The sequence below is a fragment of the Grammomys surdaster genome, unplaced genomic scaffold, assembly GCF_004785775.1.
Source record: "Grammomys surdaster isolate TR1022 unplaced genomic scaffold, NIH_TR_1.0 371, whole genome shotgun sequence".
NCBI classification, from domain to species: domain Eukaryota; kingdom Metazoa; phylum Chordata; class Mammalia; order Rodentia; family Muridae; genus Grammomys; species Grammomys surdaster.
In genome coordinates, this window is record NW_021604790.1 from 472,714 (window position 1) to 494,508 (window position 21,795).

At 52.1% G+C, this 21,795-nt stretch overlaps 2 protein-coding genes across 2 annotated transcripts; one reads left to right on the forward strand and one right to left on the reverse strand.

Annotated features, from left to right (window-relative positions):
- Positions 1-2,804: 2,804 nt before the first annotated feature.
- Positions 2,805-9,110, reverse strand: P3h4 (prolyl 3-hydroxylase family member 4 (non-enzymatic)). The gene is made up of 8 exons (XM_028780645.1): positions 8,485-9,110; positions 8,236-8,388; positions 7,891-8,062; positions 6,996-7,124; positions 6,040-6,185; positions 5,433-5,516; positions 3,704-3,848; positions 2,805-3,493 (listed from the first exon to the last, which is right to left on the reverse strand). Exons 1-8 carry the CDS (start codon positions 8,962-8,964, stop codon positions 3,471-3,473), a joined length of 1,332 nt encoding a protein of 443 aa, XP_028636478.1. The 5' UTR covers positions 8,965-9,110; the 3' UTR covers positions 2,805-3,470.
- An 835-nt stretch (positions 9,111-9,945) lies between these two features.
- Positions 9,946-18,374, forward strand: Fkbp10 (FKBP prolyl isomerase 10). Its single transcript, XM_028780572.1, has 10 exons — positions 9,946-10,277; positions 14,002-14,147; positions 14,458-14,647; positions 14,763-14,908; positions 15,199-15,388; positions 15,498-15,643; positions 16,150-16,342; positions 16,626-16,768; positions 16,981-17,144; positions 17,410-18,374. Exons 1-10 carry the CDS (start codon positions 10,036-10,038, stop codon positions 17,593-17,595), a joined length of 1,746 nt encoding a protein of 581 aa, XP_028636405.1. The 5' UTR covers positions 9,946-10,035; the 3' UTR covers positions 17,596-18,374.
- The last annotated feature ends 3,421 nt before the right edge of the window (positions 18,375-21,795 follow it).

The following is a 21,795-nucleotide window of genomic DNA, read 5'->3' on the forward strand; positions in this document are numbered from 1 at the left end:
TATGAGTACAGTGTAGATGTCTTTAGATACCCCAGAAGAGAACATCGGATCCCATTACAGATGGTTGTGAGCCACCGTGTGGTTGCTGGGAATTGAACTCAGGACCTCTTGAAGAACAGTCAGTGCCCTTAACCACTGAGCCATCTCTCCAGCCCTCAAAAAATTATTTTTCAAGCTGAGAAGGGAGGTTAGTGGAATTTGGGAGAGCTAATGGGACTCTTGCTCTTCTGCTGACCATCACTCTCAGAAGTTAGGAAGCTGCTCTCCTATGTGACCCCAACAACTCTGTCCCAGGCCCCCCAACATGAGACCTACATCCCATGGGCCTGACACTAGGACTCTCTGTTCCTTCCCCTTCTCTTTGTCTGTTCGACCTTTATGTCTTCCCCTCTTCCCTTCCCCACTCTCCCTTTTCAAATTCCTTGTAGGCTAAACACAGTAGGGGTGCAATAACCCAGATGGCCCCAGATGACAACCCCAAGCCCAGGGCCTTTCCCTTCCATCTGACCTTCAGATCAAACACTTCACTTTCCCTTCTCTGAACATCACTCCAGTACACCCGGAATAAGGGGGCAGTTTTGAGGGTAACAATGATCAAGTCTGGTACCTGGGAAGAACCCTACACTCCAGAGTTCTGCTTTTATACGGATGGGATCCAGTTTCTGGATCCAGAACAGTCCTGTGGCATCTCTTGAGTTTGGTCTGATTGTGTGAGGTCACATCCCAGTGTTTTTCTCATCCCACACCTCCACCCAGCATACTGTTGAGAATGGAAGAGCTGGTGGGGTGGTGAGAAGAGGTGAGAGCATGTGGACTGGGTGGGGCTGGGAGAATGGGCTGGAGGGCCCACGCGGAGACGGAGACGGGGCTGGGATTCTGTCTCACCGGTTTGGGGAGCCAGCTGGCCTGGCAATGGGAGAGGCTCACATTAGGGAGAGATGGGAGGGGCTGCCAGCTCCCTGAGAAAGGGGAGCTAAGTGAGGCATACTGGACTGGCCAAGGGCCTGGACAGGATTCCTAGGGGTTGCTAAAACTAATAGGCATGTGTGCGCGCGCGCACACACGCACACTCTTGGATGCACACTCAGTCACACACACACATTCAGATACAAACTCAAACATAGTCACACACATCATCTGAGACCCTTCAGCATTCTGGGTCCCTCTCACCTAGCTCTATTTCCTTATCTGATATATCTAGCATAATTCAATTTTTGTTTTTAGATGGGGTCTTCCTATGTAGCCTTGGCTGGCCTGGAACTTGTGGTAAGACTTCTTCTGCCTCCTGAGTCCTGGCATACTAACAGTTTATCTAAGATTTATTGCTCACCACTTGCCTCCAGTGGAACGGAACTCTGGGAGGGCGGGGTGATTGGCCTACTTTGCTCATGATCATGTGGCCAGCAACCTGCAGCATGCCTGGTGCGTAAAAGGTACTCAATAAATGTATGGATCAGTGGCGCCCTCCCCAAACACATTTGAGCATACACGTATATGAACAGACACATACACACTGAAAGACATTCTGGGCACCTTCGGACCTCTGCACACAAGTGCATGCTCACATTGGGCACACACAGACATACACACAGACACACAGACACACACACACACATCTTTGCACTCTGACCCACAGGCACTTTTCAGACTCACACCCAGCAGTCCAGATTCCAGAGCTGGTGCTCACAGCAGCACACATCTGTGCAGACGTGTTCAAGCACATCCTGCTCCCTGCAGCATGTGGTGCCAGACCTGGAGGGCAGCCCCTCCCTGGAGCAGGGGGTGGCCCACTAGATGCTGACAGTGCAACAGTCTGGGGAGGGGAGGGTGGGCAGAGCCATCCTGGTACCTGGTAAGCTGTCAGGAAACCACTCTGGACTCCTATGATAGAGATGGAGGTTACAGGAAAGCTACCTATCCGGAACCCAGTTCTACCTCTAAAGGCCAAAAGACTTGGAGCAGAGCCTAGGAAAGGGACAGATGGGACGTCAGTCCTGTAGGACACAGAGGTACGTGAGTCCCAGGATTGGCCATCTGGCACCTGGGAGCAGGGGGTTGGCAATGAGAACCTCATGCCCTTCCCTGGGTCAGTTCCACTCTATCACAGAGGCTTCTGCTTGATAAGAGTTGTCGAGGTGTAAGAAAGGCAGAACTGTCACCTTCTTGGCCTTGATCCTGTGTTCCTCTTGAAAGTGCCCTTCTGTCCTTAACTCCCTGCAATGGAACGGCAGTAGGGGCAGGAGTTACTAGGACAACATCTTTGCACCCACTCCTCCAGACTCCTGACCCCCAGAACCAATGCAAGTTTGGACAAGTGAACTCTGGCTGTCCTGTATTTCAAGAAGTCCAAAGTCATCAAACCATATCCCTGGGGCTCCTGTGGCTACTGAGCTGGGGTTCCCACCATGGCCAGACTGGGCATGCTCGCTCTAATTCTAGGGAAATTCCAAGAAAGGAAAACATGTAGTAAATGACTTTAATTCCCTCTTCATGTCCTTCTAAGCCCCAAGAAAAGTGGCCCAGGACTAGAAAACTACAGACATCTCTGATGAGAAACCTGAGGAAACCACCCTCTTCCAAAGGCTTCATGGAATCCTGTGTCCTCGTGCCCCCTGGTGGCAGGTCTGAGGTTCCTCACAGCTCACAGGGATCCCCAGATCTCATTCAGATGTCAGGAGAGTAAAGGACCTGCCAAGGCCATAGGGTACACCAACTGGCATTGCACAGATAAGGGAAGATTGGCAGAGAGAGGGAGGCAAGGACCTGTACCCACACACCTCCACCTTGCAGACTGGCCTCAGGTGTTATGATTCATTCAACAATAAACATTTATTGAGCACCAGGGCTCTAAGCCCAATGTTCTTCACAACCCACTCTGCAGCTCAGACATAACCGCCACCTGGCTGGCCTTGGTCCTGTGAGACTCATGCCGGAAGCTGAAAACTTCTGCAGGAGTAGAAAGGGAGACAGGGACCCCAACAGCTCACTTGCCAACCAGCAATATGGTCACCAGTCTGTGGTTCAAGGACAGAGGTAAGGTGGGGTCTGAGTGGGAACTAGGCCAACTGTGTCCCTTTTGAGGTTTTTCCTTTTGTTTTATTTTCAGACTCGGTCTTACAGACTCGGTTTTACAGACTTAGCCTTGACTGGCCTGGAACACTATGTCAGGCTAGCCTGGAACCCACAAGAGATCCACCTGCCTCTGCATCCCAACTGCTGGAATTAAACGTGTACAACACCACACTCAGGTTTTTGTTTTGAAACATGATCTCACTATGTAGCCTGGACTGGGCAGGATCTCATTGTGTAGGCCGGGCTGGCCCAGAACTCAGAGATCCACCTGATTCTGCCTCCCCCGGGTGCCAGGGTTAAGGGTGTGTGCCACCACACCTGGCTATCTTAAGTTTTAATAAATAGTTCTTGCCCCCAGACAGGTGTCCTGAGCTTGAAGAATGCACCATGTCACCATCTTATGCCAGTTCAGGCTCTGGCTCTGAAAAGGAAAGAGAGAGCAAGAGTTAGTCCTGCCTATTCCAACAGGTACCACCCTAACAGGAGAGTAGATTACTAACAGGCTTCATCCTGGAGCAGGGTGGCAGCACCCGCCTGCACTCCACTGGTAGCATAGTCCCAGGAGAGAACCCTGTCCCCAGTGCCCATCCCAAGCTGTGACCCTATCCCTTCAGCACAATCCAGTACTGACCGGCCTCAGCCTCATCACCCTTGGCATCTGGCTCCTGCCACCAGTCGGCAAAGAGGCCTTCCTCATAGTCGCCCTCGCCTTCGAACTCTGCATCAGATAGAGGTTCTTCAGGCTCCGGGAGTGATTCCGTCTCCTCCAGTTCCATCTAGAGCAGCCCAGAGTTGGAGGAGAAACTGAGTCACAGCAGACCCACATCCAAATAGACTCCCCTTTAGATCAGAACACCCCTTACCCTATCTTTCAGTACCCACCCACTTTAGCAGGTTTTCTGGTGTGGTCCTGACAGGAGTTGAACAGGTAGGCCCCAGATGGCCCGAGACTCCTCCCCTCCCCAGTGTCAGCATCTAACAGAGTGTCAGGGTCTGTCCTGCTGGTTCCATTCTGAAACTGCTTCCTTGAGTGACACTTGGGGCTCGACCAGCAGGGGCAGGCGGGGTGCTAGCGTCAGCACCGCCTGCACTTCAGCCCTGCCTTTGGCCCACACCCGGTGAGAACACTGCTAGTCTGTGCATTTTGTCTTCTGGCTCTTGCTCCCCTGCCGGGAATGCTTTGGCAGCCCTGACCTGGACGGACCCGTGGATTCCACCAAAGCCACATGTTCTCTCCAGACTGAGGCCTTCAAGCATCACCCTCGCTGATACCCATACTGGTCTCTGTAGCTGTGCCCCCCTCATGAGAACCTCCGGGAGACTGTTTCTCTGAGCCACTTACTGCAACCCAAGCCTGACATCTGGCAAACAGCAGACCCAGAATGACAGTCATCACTGTCACTGCAGGTTCTGAGCATCTATGGAGTGCCAACTGCATGCACGAGGTGCTTCAAATAATCGCATTTAATTGTCACCACAATAAAAGTCAAAGGGCATTCTTCTCATAAAAAGCAGGGGTTTGCTATGCTACTTAAGACTGACGCTAAGGCCAACCGGCTGGCAAATGACAGAGCTGGGAAGAGCAACACCTGAGGCAGCCCGGTGTGATGATGAAGACTGCTCCTGAGTTCACTGAATGAGTACAGGGAATGTGCTGAGAGGATGAATAAATAAATCACACAGCAACCCTCAAGAAACCCAGGCCTTGGGATGGAGAGGTGGCCTGAGGTCAATTCCCAGCACCCACATGGCAGCAGCTTACAACTGTCTGTAACTCCAGTTCCAGGGGATCTGACACCCTCACACAAGCACACATGCAGGCAGAACACCAATGCATGGGATGATGATGATAAAATACCCAGGCTGCCAAACCCTCACTCCAAACGGGTTCTGTCCAGTATCATTCATTCATTCAGCCATTTCTCCACCGGCTCAAACTCGGTTTCTGAGCATGAGCAGATGCCAGGTGTTGTGGCTGGGGATAATTTAGTCTCCTATCCTGGGATGCAGTTGTTGAGGAGGCCAGCTGGCCATGACAAGATGGTTGTGGACTATGAGTAACTCCATGTCTCAGGTCAGGTAGGCGGGGAAGCCAGTGTAAGCCCAGAAGAAAGCCAGGGCATCCAACAAGGGCTCCCTAGAGGAGCTACCATTTGAGCAGGGGGGCCCAGGAAACATAGGCCTGGGACAGGCAGAGAAAGGGCTGTGGGAACACTAAGGTAGTGGGAAAGGGGTGGCAGGGTACAGATGGGGAGCAAGAAACTTCTTCACAATAGCCGGAGCGGTCACACACAGTGGCCTCAGGAAAAGAGCCTAATGTGTCCCCATCATGGTCCAGCCTCTTACGGGGAGCCACTCACCTCATCATCTGACTGAAGGTACATGTGTGTGAAGTCTAGCAACTCCCGGAGCTCAGAGGTCTGGTTGTGGTAGAGCATAGCTTCCTAGGGAGAGGAAAGGACAGGGTGAGGTGGACCCTACAGCCAGAGAGTAGGAAGACAGGGCTCAGGGCTCAGGGGAAAATGGCTCAACCCGCAGAATAATCCTAGCTACTAGGAACACTGGATTAAGGATCCTGAGGATTCCAGGAGGGAGAGTGCATCAATCCATTAGTAATGTCTGCCACGGGGAATGCATGGACAGCAGGGATGCCACTCAGGGGCCCATATTTGCCAGCTTTGCTCTAAACTCCCAAGGGGTTTTCTCATTGGTTCATGCTAACAGACTTCTGGGGGTTAGGGGACAGGACTCAAAGGACAGCCCTGAGGTGGAAGCAGGCTTGTGTGGGTACCTATTTGTGTCCCTTCCACATCCCAGACGCTATGCTGAAGCCTAGACTCTAGCCACAGACCATATTCATTCTTTCCCTTCCTCTCCAGCCTTCCAAGGAAGCCAAGGTTTTTTGTTTTTGTTTTTTTGTTTTTTTTCAAACCAAACCACAAAACTGCAGATGAGAGCAGTGCCCACCTCCCGGGGCTGGAAGTCCTCCTCTTCAAGGCCCCAGCGAGCCCGGTGGAAGCGGTAATATACCAGGTTCTGCTGCATAACACTGTCCTTGGGGTCAAAGAGCATGTAGCTAGCAGCGCTTCGGGCAGCCTGGCGCGCGTCGTTCACTGCAGGCAGGATGGAGTAAAGGGTAACCCGGATATTTTCCTTTAAAGGCAATCCGCTCACCCCATCCCACACCCACCTTCCAACCTAAACCCACTGCCTCTACCCACCAGACGCCTCCCAGAATATGTGCTGGCTCCTCACCCCGCCCAAGCGAACACAACCCAGCAGGCCCAGGGTGTTGCCCTCGTACCAGGCAGTGTGAGTCACTGACACTCTCAATCGGTTGCGTTTTATAGACAAAGGATTGGAAGCACAGAGGGATTAGATAAACTGCTTGCGCTGATACTGCCGAAGAGGGACGGCAGCTGGGGGAATCACAGCCCCTCAGAGTCTTGGCCACAGCCTTTGGGAAGAGCCTCCTGGTCTCTGACCTCAGTCCCTCCACTCACAGCTCTGTCTCCTGAAGTGTGACATCCCTGAGTTGTAGGGACCCTGGACTGTCCCGCCCTAACCCCAGCTGATGGCAGGACCTCCCTATGAATCCCTAGTCACGGAGGTAATAGTCTCTTGCCCTTTAGAAACCTCAGTTTCATCTGAAGAATGGGTCTAGGAATGCCACTGGCATGACGCTGGTGAGAGGAGAGATGAGGGTTGAGCAGTGTCGCTGAGCCAGTCTACCTGCAAGTGGACTCCGAGTCTTCTTCCTTGAGGTCTCTCTCCTGCCGCATACCCTCTGCCTGGGTTCCTTCCCATGTCTTTACCACCCTCAGCCTCTCCTCCCTTTCTCCGGAGTCTTCCATCTAAGACACACATTCTCATGCTTCTGCGAGCCCCCCCCCCACTTTCCCCAGCCCATCCCGGACGCTCACGTTTGTAGTAGGCGAACTGCAGGTAGTGGTACATGGTGGCTACGAACTTGTCCACAAAGAAGCCGCCGACGTTGGGGGTGAGGTTGGCTTCGCAGTCCACCTTGCACTGCAGGGATTCTGCGAAGAGATCTAGGAAGGGTGCAGCCGTTAGGAACTGCTGTGTGCTAACCCTGAAGCCCTGTGGAGACCAAGGCTATGGAACCTGCTTCCCTTGTCAAGAGTTCATGGGTTAACATGTATGAAATGCTTGGCACACAGTGTATCATAGAGGTTGAGAAGCACTTACTCCCTGCTCCCCTATAACTGAACCCCTATCTGATTCCAAAGAAAGAGTCCTGGACAAATAGATGGGGCCCTAAGAATAGTTCTTTCTGCTTCATCTCTACCCACTTTGAGGGGCCTTGTGGTTATGGATCCAAAGACTGGCTGTGATTCCACCCAGAACTGTTTACTGCACACACCTGTCTGGTGTCAGTTCCTCATCTTTGTCGTTGTTGTTCGAGACAAGGTCTCACTATATAGCTTTAATTGTCTATGTAGACCAGGCTGGCCTTGAACTCACAGAGATCAGCCTGCCTCTGCCTCTTGAGTGCTGGGATTAAAGACATGTGCCACCGTGCCCAGTTTGTTGTTGTTGTTGTTGTTTTGTTTGTTTGTTTGTTTGTTTTTGAGACTATCTATTTCTCTATATAGCTGTCCCAGAATTTGCTATATATACCAGCATTTCTCTCATCAGACTGGAGACAGAAAAGGCCTAACTCGTGTGTAGCTTCCGAGTACTTTGCTAGATCTGCCGAATGCTGTCGAGGGACATAGCCATGTATTAAGAGGCCTTAGAAGACTTGGGAAGCCAGGGCACTGTGAGGGACACCCACATGGTCTGAATGGTAGATACCTGCTATGGCTGGGTAGAAGTCCTTGAAGTCTACCTGCTCGTGGGCCCCCTCACAGCCAGCCAGACACCGAGCAAAGACGGTCATATACTCAGCCAGGGCTCGCTCCATGTCTTCTGTGCTGCTTCGAAAGTCCCCGCTGTTGTAAAGCTTCACAGCCCGGAGGAACACAGCCTGGAGAGGAGAATGGGAGAGGAGAAGCGGGGAGAGGAGGGTGTCAAGGGAACCCTGAAGGCTCATAAGGTAGGTAGGGGTGTGTGTGCGTGTGCGTGTGTGTGTGTGTGTTGGTGAAGAGGTTGTAGGAAGGCGCACCAAGGCTAGCCATCCCTCCCACTCTCTCCTCACACCTCGTAGGGTTGGGCCTCAAGGTCGGTGAGGGACTCATCTTCCATATCCAGCATCCCCCTGTAGTAGTTGAGATACTTGGCGGTCAGCTCATGCTTGGGGTTCCTCTGGAGGAAGGTGTAGGCCGCAGCCACCGCCTTCTCCAGTCGGTTCGCCTGGTGAGGAGTGTGGGGAGTGGGTCAGTGGGGCCTCGGATGCACCGCGGGCCTCATGTTCTAGGGAAACTCGACGGCGGCCCGGGCCCCGCCCACCTTGAAGTGCGCGTAGTGCAGGTACTGGTAGGGCAGGCGGCTCTGGAAGTCGCGCAGCAGCTGCCGCGGCGGGTAGGGGACTTGGAAGGCGGGCAGCGTCCGCTTGCAGCGCCGAAGACATGCGGCGCGCTCCAAGACGTGGCCGAAGAGCCACAGCTCGCGCGCCCAGTCCTCGCCATCGCCATCGTTGTCGCCGTCGGGGCCCGGCGCGGGCCGAGGCTGCGAGGCGGCGGGGCCGCTGCAGTTGGCGTGGCAGAAGGCCTCGCTGTCGCGCAGCAGCCGGTGCAGCCGCAGCGCCGCCTCCAGGTAGCGCGCGCTCTCGCGCCAGCTCTCGCCTTCGTACTGCTCCAGAGCGTGGCCGTAGGCAGTGGCCAGTGGCATCAGGTCCTCCGGAGGGAATCCTCGGAAGCTGTACTTCTCGTACTGCGCCCCGGCGCTGCCCAGCAGCAGCCACAGCAGCCCCCACGCCGCGGGAGCCATGCCCGCCCCGGAGGCTTACGGAGCAGCCGGCGACCGTCGGGCTCCAGCCCACCCCACACCCAGCCTCCGGAGCTCCTGCTGGGTCTTAGCGTCCGGCCCCCGGCTAAATAGAGCCGGGAGGCTGGGACTCTCTCTTTCGGACAGTCAGTTGACTCTCGGAGTCCGCTACGTGAGCTGGACCTCCCCCACCAGCAATGCTTACACCACCACTCGCCCTCCCTGGCAGGCACGGCTGGGTGGGGCTACGTTTCAAGCCCAGAAAACCCCTCCCCACCGGGAGTGCCCCCCCCAAGTGCCACCTCTGTCCACTTAGCCTACGCTCAGGATGAAGCCCCAGAAGTTGGTCTTTTACTCCCAGAGTCCCCTTTGCACCCTCTAGGTGGTCATGTAAACACTCGCGCTACAGTCGAGGGGGAACACACCTCGTGTTTCCCCCACACACCTAGCACTGACACCATCAGCCTCCCGACTGAGCAAGATTCCTGTGTCTTTATTGCAGCCAGGCTTTTGCTGGACAAAAACAGCCTTTCACCTAGAGAACATTCTCCTTAACTCCTTTTGCCCCAACCTTCTACGAGAGGAGACTTGGGGCAGGGAAGAACTGAAATAGCCCTCAGATCACAGCCTCACCTGCCACCAGAAGGGGCCTAGATTTGGGGTGCCAGGAAAAGCTAGAGATTCCTTCAACCGGCTTTAGGACCCAGAGACTCTGGAAAAAAAAACTTTTTCACTTTGGAAGTCCACTCCAACTTCTCATCTTTCCCCGAACCTCCCTCTGGGCCTGGCCCCGGGTCTCAACCCCGATGGAGTTTTAGGGGAGGGAGACTCAGAGATCTTTGTGGCAAATCCCTGGGACTCCAGAGACTCTCAACCTGGCCCCCTCCTTCTAGTCCACCGTAAAACATCATCCCGCCCGGCCAGCTCAGTCTCCCCAGCCCCCATTCCACGTAGACCCGCCAGGGCGGGGTGGGGAGAGAGGACAGGAAGGGGGGGAGTCAGCTCTGAGAGGAGGGGGAAGGAGGTTGGCGGCTGGCGTCCGCTCTCATTGCCTGCGTCCCTGGACTGGGCACGATGTTCCTTGTAGGGTCTCCCAGCCACACCCTCCACCAGCTCCACATATTGCCGTTGCTGCTGCTTCTACAGACCTTGGAGAGAGGGTTGGCTCGTGCCAGCCCGGCCGGAGCCCCCTTGGAAGATGTAGTCATCGAGAGATACCACGTCCCCAGGGTCTGCCCCCGAGAAGTGCAGATGGGGGATTTTGTGCGTTACCACTACAATGGCACTTTCGAAGACGGGAAAAAGTTTGATTCCAGGTAAGAGATTGGGCACTCCCAGACTCAGCACCGCTTTCCTGAGCCTCCGGAGAATGTTGCCCCTTCTAAGAGTTGCATTCCCTTAACCTTCCATAACCCTGCCACGAACAGCATCCTGGGGAAAGCACCTTAAAGGATGTTTCTTGTCTTCAATACCAAATTTTCAACTCCCAAAAGATCTCCGCCCCCTCCTAATCCTCTGGAATACTTGATGCTCAGGTGAAGTGCCACATTTACTTACCATGGCTTAAACACGAATGGTATATTAGTGGGTTTACTACATGTAAACCCTGCGGTGAGTGAATGGATGGTCAGCCTGGGGCCACCTCCCTTTTCACACACCCAGTTTTCTATGCTTTTGTGGTTGGATGCTAGAGAAAAAACATTTTCTTTAGGGTGTAGGGCCCTAGAGCAGCTAGGGAGGCCCTTAAGCAGAGTGGGCATTATAATTTTGGGGTAGACCATAGCTGGTGCTGTGACCAAACTGTCCACGTGTCACAAAGTCTGACATGCCATCCTGGAGAATCTTAATGCTTCCTTCTCCAGGCCTCTGGGAACTCAGCTCCTCCATCTTGGCTTTAGCAGCCAACACTTCTAACCTTGGCTTGATAGGACAGGTTTCCATTCTGACCCAGGACCTGGGTTTGCCAGACAGCCTTTGGTTTTTTGGGGGACAGATCAGAACTGCATGGTACCCTCTCTCCAGGCTATAAAGTAAACTTCAGGCCATATCACACTTGAAACTCTACACCACAAAGAAAAGTGGCCGCTCAGATTCCTCTCTGAAATATACAGTTCAGCCCACAGGCAATTAGTGGTCATGACTCTTGAGGGAGGTTCTTTGGTACAGTGGATGAGAATACCATCTCCATAGTGTAAGGCCCTGGGTTTGAATCCAGGCTGTGACAGAGAAGGAATCTTAACTTTCCTTGTCTGAAACATGGAATGGGAACACGACCTACTTCCTCAGGATGTGAAAGGTGACAGTGAATGACCAGTGGCTTCCACAGGGCCTGCGGGCCTCCAGTGGGTTCAGAACATATTGGCTTAGACTCTGGCAGAACCATAAGCCTGATGGTGTTTGACTCATTGAAACTTTGTGCACACCATTGGCTTTTTGTTTTGTTTGGTTGGGGGGGGGCGGGGTTGGTGGATCATGACAGGGGTTCTCTGTGTAGCCCTGGCTGTTCTGAAACTCACGCTGTAGACCAGGCTGACCTCGAACTCACAGAGATCCACTTGCCTCTGCCCCCAAGTGCTGGGATTAAAAGCATACACCACCACCATCTGGCACCCTTGGCTTTTATACAGCATTGTAAAGGAAATAGACCAGCCTGTGCTGTGGGCAAGATGAGGAAGAGAGCTGGGAGCATATCCCAATAGCCTTTAGGAAAGGTTTATTTTATGTCTATGAATCTTTTCCATGTATGTATGTATGTATGTATGTATGTATGTATGTATGTATGTACCCTGGGGGCATGCCTGGTGTTCGAGGAAGTCAGAAGAAGACTGGATGGCTGTGAGCCGCCATGTAGGCGCTGTGACTTGAACCCACACACTCTGCCAATGCAACAAGTGCTCTAAACCCTGAGACATCTCCCAGCCTCCCTATTTGAGACAGGATCTCACTATGTAGTCCTAGCTGCTCTGAGAATCGCTATGTAGACCAGGCTAGTCCCAGCTTACAAAGATTGGGACACCTATGTCTCCCAAGTTAAGATTAAAGGTGTGTATCACTATGCTCAGCCGTCCAGCAACAGTGATGAACTGGGATGGTCTGGGAGCTGGGGGTATCTTCCCTGGTGGGGACTTCTCAATCCTGGCTTGGGTACAGTTTCTGTTTGTTTGTTTGTTTGTTTGTTTTAGTTTTAGTTTTTCGAGACAGGGTTTCTCTGTAGCCCGGGCTGTCCTGGAACTGACTCTGTAGACCAGGCTGGCCATGAACTCAGAAATCCGCCTGTCTCTGCCTCCCAAGTGCTGGCATTAAAGGCATGAGCTACCACTGCCTGGCTTGGGTACAGTTTCTAAATGTTGAAATTGGAAAACTTTTTTAGTCCTTGGCCCTCTTCAACCAAAATAGAATCTCCTGGCCCTGGAGAGATGGCTCACCACTTGTTCTTGCAGAGGACCTGGGTTTCATTCTGAGACCTCTTATGATGATGGCTCATAACAATCTGTAACTCCAGCTCCAAGGGATCTGACTCCCTCTGCTGCCCTTCATAGGTACCAGACATGCACATGATGCAGAAGCATACAGACAAAACACTCATACCCATACGTACGTACGTACATACATACATACATACATATGTACATGCATCTTTTTTAAAAGTTTACTATCCCATTCTTGGGGCTGGAAGAGTAGTTCAGCCAGTGCAGTGCTTGCCTAGCATGCATGAAGTCCTGGGTTGGATCTCCAGAACCATATAAACTGGGTATGGTAGCACATGCCTGTAATCCCAACATCCAGGCGGCAGAGGCAAGAAGAACGTAAGTTCAAGGTCATCCTCGGCTACATAGAAAGTTCCAAGACAGCCAGTACTACAAATGACACCTAACTCAAAGAGCAGGGACGGGGGTGACTGGAGCAATAGCTCAACGGTTAAGGGCACCTGCTGGACAATCATGAGGACCTGGGCATCCTGTACATACTGAGTCAAGGAGATAGCCTGCCTCCAAAGATTAGCCATAGTGATGGATGAGGAGACTCAGTGGCCTTTGGGTGCCTTTGCATATGCACACATGGGTGCACACACAGGGGTGCACTCATTCACCACACACAGGTGTGCACACACACTCACAGACATACGCACAGATACAAATCTCTCTTTCCTTGAAAGAAAAGAACTCTCTCTTTACATGTGAAGTCAGATGAAAGCCAGGGTAAGTTTAGAATGGACTTTCTTCTTCGGAAGGCTGCTCTCCGTCTCACCTGTGGCCACTTCTGCTCCCAGTTCCTTGGAGACGGGATGCTCAGTAGCAGAAACAGAGGAGCTATGACCTTAGGTGCTGTGTTGAGTCTGTCAGGGCTCGATTTTTCTCTTTAAAAAAACAAAAAACAAAAACAAACAAACAAACAAAAAAACAAAGCCAAATAGAGAAGAGCTAGAATACAGCTCAGCAGCCTGGTGCCGGCCTGGCATATATGGGAGACCTAGATTCTGTTCCCAGGATCAGAATAAAGAAGACTGGAAGCCATAATGCCCGGGGAGGAACATTCAATGAAGCGATGAATGTAAAGTACTGAGAGCTTAATTTGACATACAATAAGTTCTCAAAGAATACTCATTTGCCCCCGAGCTATGCTAGCAGAAGTAGCAATAGGTAGCCCATAGTTCTGTCTCCTCCGCTCCACCCTCCCTGCAGGGGAGTAAACGCTTTTGGCCTCCTCTGGGACTTCTCTCTTGTAATAGATTATTATATATATATTAGATAGGGTTTCTCTGTGTAGCTCTGGTTGTAACTCCCTATTTAGACCAGATGGGCCACAAACTCACAGAGATCTACCTGCCTCTGCCACCAGAGTCCTGGGATTAAAAGTGTGAGCTACCATACCCAGCCAGCCTGTTACCCTAAGAGGGACCTAAGGGCTATGCCCAGAAGAGTTGTGGAAAAGAGGAAGTGAGGAACGTGTGTGTTTGCAACGTGTCCTGTGTGTGTATGAGACTGAGCGGTGGGCATTGTGTGACTGTATGCACGCTCATCTGTCCCTTTACTCCCCCAGCTATGACCGTAGCACCCTGGTGGCCATCGTTGTGGGCGTAGGCCGCCTCATCACTGGCATGGACCGAGGTCTCATGGGCATGTGTGTCAATGAGCGTCGCCGCCTCATTGTGCCTCCCCATCTGGGCTACGGCAGCATCGGTTTGGGTAAGGAGGCCAGGGGATGGGATATAAGGTGTGGGAGGTGGGGGCAGGAGGCGGGAATAGACGGATACTGAAGCTCAAAGGTTGTGGGTGACTAGGCCCAGAATCTGATTGGTGGGAGCTGTGGCCGTCGGTTCACTCTGGAATGAGAAGAGGTGGATACAGAGCCCGGTGTACAGTCACAGCTTGGCTAGGAAAGAGGAGCCAGAGGTATAGCAGGTGGAATAGGAGGTGTACAGCTAAGTAGTGGGCTGGGGAACCTCCAACTGGACTGGGGACTTCTGTAAATCCCGCCTCTGCTGTTTCCCCACAGCGGGCCTCATCCCCCCTGATGCCACCCTCTATTTTGACGTGGTCCTGCTGGACGTGTGGAACAAGGCAGACACGGTGCAGATGACCATCCTCCTACGCCCTCCCCACTGTCCCCGGATGGTACAGAACAGTGACTTTGTGCGCTATCACTACAACGGCACTCTGCTGGATGGCACTGCCTTTGACAGCAGGTAGAACCTGGGGGTAGTGCCTAAGGGTCTAGGAACTGTGACTAAGAGAAGGGAACTCTGGTGTACTCTGCCTCTCTCACCTCCAGCCACAGGATCTCTGCCTTATTCTCTGCAGCTACAGCAGGGGAGGCACTTATGACACCTACATCGGCTCTGGTTGGCTGATCAAAGGCATGGACCAGGGGCTGCTGGGCATGTGCCCTGGAGAGAAACGGAAGATCATCATCCCTCCCTTCCTGGCTTATGGGGAGAAAGGCTATGGTAAGGGAATTCTCCAGAAGAGGAAAAACCAGACTCCACATAGAAGTGTTCAGGTTGTATACTGTCCAAGGGCATCCAGCCGGAGAGGCAAGTAGAGATGAAATTCCCGTCCCTAGACAGGACTGCTTTATTCTGATTCACACCGAGGCTCAGTATGGGTTGGTAACTGGCTCTGGGGACAACCCGAGGAGGAGGTAGAAAGCAGAGTAGGTCTTTTGCATGAGGTCCCCTCCTTGCTGTGCCTGGGCTTGCTCCCTACTTGTATGGTTCAAGCCTTGTGCCCTCCCCAGGGACTGTGATACCCCCGCAGGCCTCCTTGGTCTTCTATGTCCTGCTGCTGGATGTCCACAACCCGAAGGACACGGTCCAGCTAGAGACGCTGGAGCTGCCCCAGGGCTGTGTCCGGCGAGCTGTGGCAGGGGACTTCATGCGTTACCACTACAATGGCTCTTTGATGGATGGTACCCTCTTTGATTCCAGGTCAGGGGGTGTCCTGAGGCGGGAGGGTGGAGACTGAGGGGCATTCTGAACTGCCTGGAAGGGGTGGGGCCCCTTTGACTCCCTCCCCACCCCTTCCCTTGTATTGCAGCTACTCCCGCAACCACACCTACAATACCTATATCGGGCAGGGTTACATCATCCCCGGGATGGACCAGGGGCTCCAAGGCACATGCATAGGGGAGCGAAGGAGGATTACTGTGCCCCCTCACCTTGCCTATGGGGAGAATGGGACAGGTAGGGTTTGGTCCCCAGGTTACCCTTCTGCTCCTTTGAATTATAGTCCTGGGGTTGCTGTCCCTCTTGTTGCCCCTTGCTCACCCATTGGATCCCTACCAGGCAGACTATGCTCTCGGCCCCAACCCCCATCCATAGTGAAGAAGGACAACAGGCCTGAGTTTGGGGACAGAATAATTAAGGATAAACAGCCTAGCACCACTGAGCAAAGAGGCCTATATTAGAGATTCTGGGAGCCTCGGGCCTCACTAATGTACTGGGTATCACTCTTAGCAGGGTGTTAGTGGGAGCTTGCAAGGTGTTGGGTGGAAAAGGGTTTTCCTGCCTCTCTGTCCCATTATTCCAACAGCAAGATGTAGGCAGCAAGAAGCACTCATTCTGGAACATGCCATCTGATCTTGCATAGTTTCTTGAGATTGGAAAGGGGTGTCCAGCCTGGGACCCATGGAGATAGTGAGTAGCCCCCACCCAGAGCCCTCAGCTAACTGTGCCCCATCTGGCCACAGGAGACAAGATTCCTGGCTCAGCTGTGCTCATCTTTGATGTACACGTCATCGACTTCCACAACCCTTCGGACCCTGTGGAAATCAAAACACTGTCCCGGCCTCCTGAGAGCTGCAATGAGACATCCAAGACCGGGGACTTCATTCGTTACCACTACAACTGTTCTCTGCTGGACGGCACCAGGCTCTTCTCATCGTGGGTTCTTGGGCAGGGTCAGGGCTGAGCAGATGGTGGGCTCAGGTGTGGGTGGGCTTGGCAGGCTCCTCCTCCTCTCTCTGGGTCTCACAGCCTCTTACTCCCCATCTCACTGAGCCTCAGGGAACCATGGGTGTAAAATGCAGAGAAATGGGGGTGTAAAGCTGGAGGAAGAAAGAACTGCCATTCTAGAATGATAGAGATGATGAAAGAGACAAGCCTTCAGTTGCCCCTTGTGTAGCTTATCCTCTGCTGCTGACCTGGGAATCCACTCTCTCCACAGCCACGACTATGAGGCACCTCAAGAGATCACTCTTGGAGCCAATAAAGTGATCGAAGGTCTGGACAGGGGCCTGCAGGGCATGTGTGTAGGAGAGAGGCGGCAGCTCATTGTGCCCCCACACCTGGCCCACGGGGAGAGCGGAGGTGAGAGACAGAGACCCAGATTCCATGTCTACTCCCATGGTTTGCTCCTATCTATCTCTGTCTGGCCTTGGTGACTGGTGGGTGGGATCAGGGAAACCTTTAGGATGGTTAAACACCCCGTGCCCCTTCCATAAGAGAAAATTGAGGCCTGCGTTAAGGCTCAGCTTCAAGTCTCACTGGAATTCTGCTCTCTTTTCCCTCCCTCTCTCCAGCCCGGGGTGTCCCTGGCAGTGCTGTGCTACTATTCGAGGTGGAGCTGGTATCCCGAGAGGATGGCCTGCCCACAGGCTACCTGTTTGTGTGGTATCAGGATCCTCCTGCTAGCCTTTTTGAAGACATGGATCTCAATAAAGATGGAGAAGTGCCCCCAGAAGAGGTGGGTCAGAAACTTAGTCACAACCCCTGCTAGGAAGCCAGCTGGCTACCTACCTTGCTTCCCCTCTGCTCCATGCCTTCCCTCCTGCGCACTGTGCATGCAACCTGTCTTCCTCCTCCTACCCTCCATCTCAGACCCTGATCCTCTGAGTGCCAGGCCAGGGGAAACAATGTGGACCCGCACCTGGGACCCCTTCCCAAGGCCATCCACAGCTGTTGACCACGATCCATACCGCCTTGTCTTCCTCTGCTTTCCCCTCCCCCAGTTCTCCTCCTTCATCAAGGCTCAAGTGAGTGAAGGCAAAGGACGCCTCATGCCCGGGCAAGACCCAGACAAAACCATAAGTGACATGTTTCAGAACCAGGACCGAAACCAGGATGGCAAGATCACAGCTGAGGAACTCAAGCTGAAGTCAGATGAAGACCAGGAGCGGGTCCATGAGGAACTCTGAGGGCCAAAGTGTCAAGTCTGACCTCAGACACAAAGGCCCGAGGCCTGGGGGCAGTGGGCATGGAACTGGCCTGCCAACAGCCCTCACTCCCTCGGTGAGAATAACTCTGGGAGACATTAGATGTCAGTGGGGACCGCTGTGACCTTCCTATGGGCCATGGCTTCCAGTCCTCAGCACAGACCTCTGTATTGTTCTCTTCCAACCTTAAGCCTCTTCCTTAAGGTTCTTGTGATAGCTCCAATTCAGGGATGGGGCACTGGGGTTTGGTTAGGGCCATTGCTGACCGCACACCCCCACCCTCCCACCCACATCACTAGGCTCGGCAAGGCCGAACTCCTTGGGCCTTCACTTCCCCAAATGTGCCCTTTATTTGTCCTGTCCTGTCTCATCTTCCCTTCCCTGCCTGTCCCCATTCCCTCTGTCATGGCAGCTCTGCAGGGGCATGAATCTGGGTGAGGAGAGCCTACATTCTCCTGCTTCAGTTCTACCTGCTCCTCAGGAAGGGGTGGCTCCAGGAACATAATCCTGCCAGCCACCCTTCTCCCCTGTCTCCTCCCAAGCCACTGGGGTCAGGTCTTTCATCATAAAAAGTTTTCTCTAAAATGAAAGGTTGTGTAAGAGGAGAGCCTGCTCAGGCTTGAGGGCTTCAAAAACCTGCACTTGGTGCTAATCTGATGGGAGGAAGGTGGGCAGAATCTTGGACTCAAAGGCTAAACTGACCCAGTCCTTTCTCCTTTGTGTCAATAAAAGGTTAAACTGAAGGTCTCAAGAAGCTGACAGATGTTTGGGTTTTGTTGTTGTTGTCTTTATTGTATGCCTGTATATGTGTGGAGACCAGTGGTTGAGTTCTGGTGTCCTTGGCAATCTTTCTCCACTTAAAAAAAAAAAAAAAGATTTATACAGGCTGGAGAGATGGCTCAGCGGTTAAGAGCACTGACTGCTTGCCAGAGGTCCTGAGTTCAATTCCCAGCAACCACATGGTGGCTCACAACAATCTGTAATGGGATCCGATGCCCTCTTTTGGTGTGTCAGAGGAGAATGATGATGTACTCACATACATAAATAAATCTTTTTTTAAAAAATTTATTTTATGTATGTAAGTATACTGTCTTCAGACACACCAGAAGAGGGCATCAGATCCCATTACAGATGGCTGTGAGCCACCATGTGGTTGCTGGGAATTGAACTCAGGACCTCTGGAAGAACAGCCAGTGTTCTTAACTGCTGAGCCATCTTTCCAGCCCCACCTTTTTTTTTTTTTTTTTAATTAGTGTTTGTATGTATGTATGTGTGTGTGTATGTATGTATGTATGTATGTATGTATGGCTTGCCTGCATGTATGTCTTTTGTGTGCCTGGCACCCGCAGAATCCACAAGGGGCTATCAGATGCCCTGGGACCGGAGCTACAGCCAATTGTTATCTGCCATGTGTGTACTGGGAACTGAATGTGGTCCTGTCTGTACATCATATGTGTGCCTGGTGCCCAGAGAGGCTGGAAGAGCGCATTGGATCTCCTGGGACTGGATTACAGACAATTGTAAACTGCCCATGTGGGTGCTGAGAGTCAAGCCTAAGGTCCTCTGGAAGAGCAATCAGTGCTCTCTTAATCAGCCCTCTCTCCCCCACCCTCTTTCTTTTCTTTTCTTTCTTTTTTTTTTTTTTTTAGGCAGGTCTCTCTTTGTAACCCTAGCTGTGCTGGAACTTGCTATGTATGATCAAAATGGCCTCAAGAGAGCTGCCTGCCCAGATTCCCAAGTGCACCACCATGCTGGGCTGCTGAACCATCAGGACAGCCCCTTACATAGTCCTTATTTTTTTCAGACAGAATCTCTCACTGAATTTGGCGGTCAAAAATTAGGTCAGATTGGCTAGCTTGCAAATCAGAGCTGGGATTACAGGTGCATGCTGTGCCTGAAGGCTGAGCAATCTCCCCAGCTCAGGAGAGCACGTTTACCCCAAGGGCGGGGGCAGAAAGAGGACAGGCCAGGCAGTTACCATGGCTTCATGAACTCCAGCCTCTGGATGGAGCTCTTCGCATTTGCCTCCTTCAGATGCCTCTGGGTGCAAAGAGGCCTGGGATCTTGGGAGTTACTGCCCAGAGATGAGGATCTGCAGGAGAGGCATGGTGATGATCCGGGTCCCCTATCATCTTAGCTGAAGACAAAAACAGCGTCCATGACCTCAGACAACCTCCAAAGCTCAAGAATCAAACTAAACACCCAGGCCGGATTACACTTGTTTATACAGATCTGTCCTTGGTACTGTAACACTCCCGCTTCCCTTACTCCCTCTTGCCAGAGGGAAGGGAACTAACTTCAGTTGTTACAGTCCTAGAGAGAACTGCCTCTCTCCGGCCGGTCTGTTTGCCCTCCCTTGCCTGTCTCATTCTGCACACTGTTAAGGAGATGCCCCGTGCTTTCTCGGCAGAGTGGGGCTTTCCAGAAAATGACAAGGCCACATTTCCACTCCTAACTCTTCCTAAGCAGCATCTTCATGCCCAGTGTTACAGTTTAGAATCAGGATGTCCCCTAAACCTTAGTCTGCAGCCCAGGATGCTGTTAGAAGGTGGAGACCTGCACTGACTGCACTTCCAGAGGTCCTGAGTTCAAATCCCAGCAACCACATGGTGGCTCACAACCATCTGTAATGAGATCTGATGCCCTCTTCTGGTGTGTCTGAAGACAGCTACAGTGTATTCATATATAATAAATATATAAATCTTTTTAAAAAAAAAAGAAGGTGGAGACCTAGTGGAAAGTTTTATTGGCATGTGGTTTGAATGGGAATAGCCCCACTTGATCAGATATTTGAATACTTGGTCCCCAGTTAGCAGTGCTGTTTGGGAAGGATCAGGTGTGGCCTTGTTGGAAGGCATATGTCATAAGGGCAGGCTTCAAAAGCATCCTCTGTGCCCTACCCCACTCCCCTGTGTACTCTCTGCCTCCTGTTTGTGGATCAAGATGTAAGCTCTCAGGTGCTCCTGCTTCCTTTTGGACACCATCATGGACTTTAACCTGCTAAAACCACAAGCCCAATTAACTGTATTTATAAGCCACCTCGGTCATTTTGTTACAGTAACAGAAAAGGAAGTAAGACAATTGGTATATTCTTTGAAGGAGATTGTAAGGTCTCTTTTGTACCAGACCACTCTAAGGCTGTTTGCCACTGCCTTCATGTGTTCCTACAATGACTACTCTGCCACCACGGGCAATTGTCGCCAAGTAGTACAGCCTGAAACCTCCCAAACTATAAGGCCAAATACCCCCCCCCTTTAAGTTGTTTAGTTTATTTTTGTTACAGTAACAGAAAGCTAACACATCCCAGGATCTTAAGACAGGATTGTTGCCTAAGGCCAGTGATTGGCATTTGGTCACTAGAGCCTCTAGAAAGCTCCTGAGGTTGTGATACTGCCAGTCATAGCTGCTCCCCATGCCTCCCCCTCTCCCCACCACCAAAAACCCCTAGGACAGCTGAGAGTGAAGCTAAGAAACCACTAGATGGAGAACTGACTCAGAACTTGGCTCAGCTATAGCATTTGGAGAAGTTCTTATCCTGTCTGAGCAACCTACAAATAAGGGATTCTGCTCACAAGGTCACTGAGACGGCAGGTTCTAAGTGCCCAGAACTGAATGTGCACCCAGCAGGCATTCATTAGCCCTGGATTCCTGTTCCTTTCGGATCTATGTGTAAACCTCACTTTCGGGGTAAACCAGCCTCCTGGACAGGAGGGTGCATGAACAACTTTCCTGGGGCCAGAGAAAAGGTCCAGGAGAACCAGCCCTTCTGTTTGTTCTTTAACAGGAGTCACAGGGAGAACCCCCTAGTTCTTCAATCGTTTGAAACTATTGACATTTGAAATTGCAAGACACTAGCAAACCAATTTCACTTCGCTCTGCAGTCTGTCTTAGGTGTCTAATCTCAAATCCCTTTCACAGGGCTGAAGAGGTGGGTCAGTGGTTACGAGCACTGGCTGCTTTTGCAGAGGATCCAGGTTCAGTTCCCAGAACCCACATAATGGCTAGCAACCATGGGCAACTCCAGTTCCAGGGGAGCTTGCACACTCTTCTGACCTCTGCAGTTACCAGGCACACATCTGGTGCACATCCATGCAGGCAGGTGAAACACTCATATACATGAATTAGAAAAAAAAAAAAGCCAAAATCCCTTCCAGATCATTATACTGGTGACACAGGATCAAA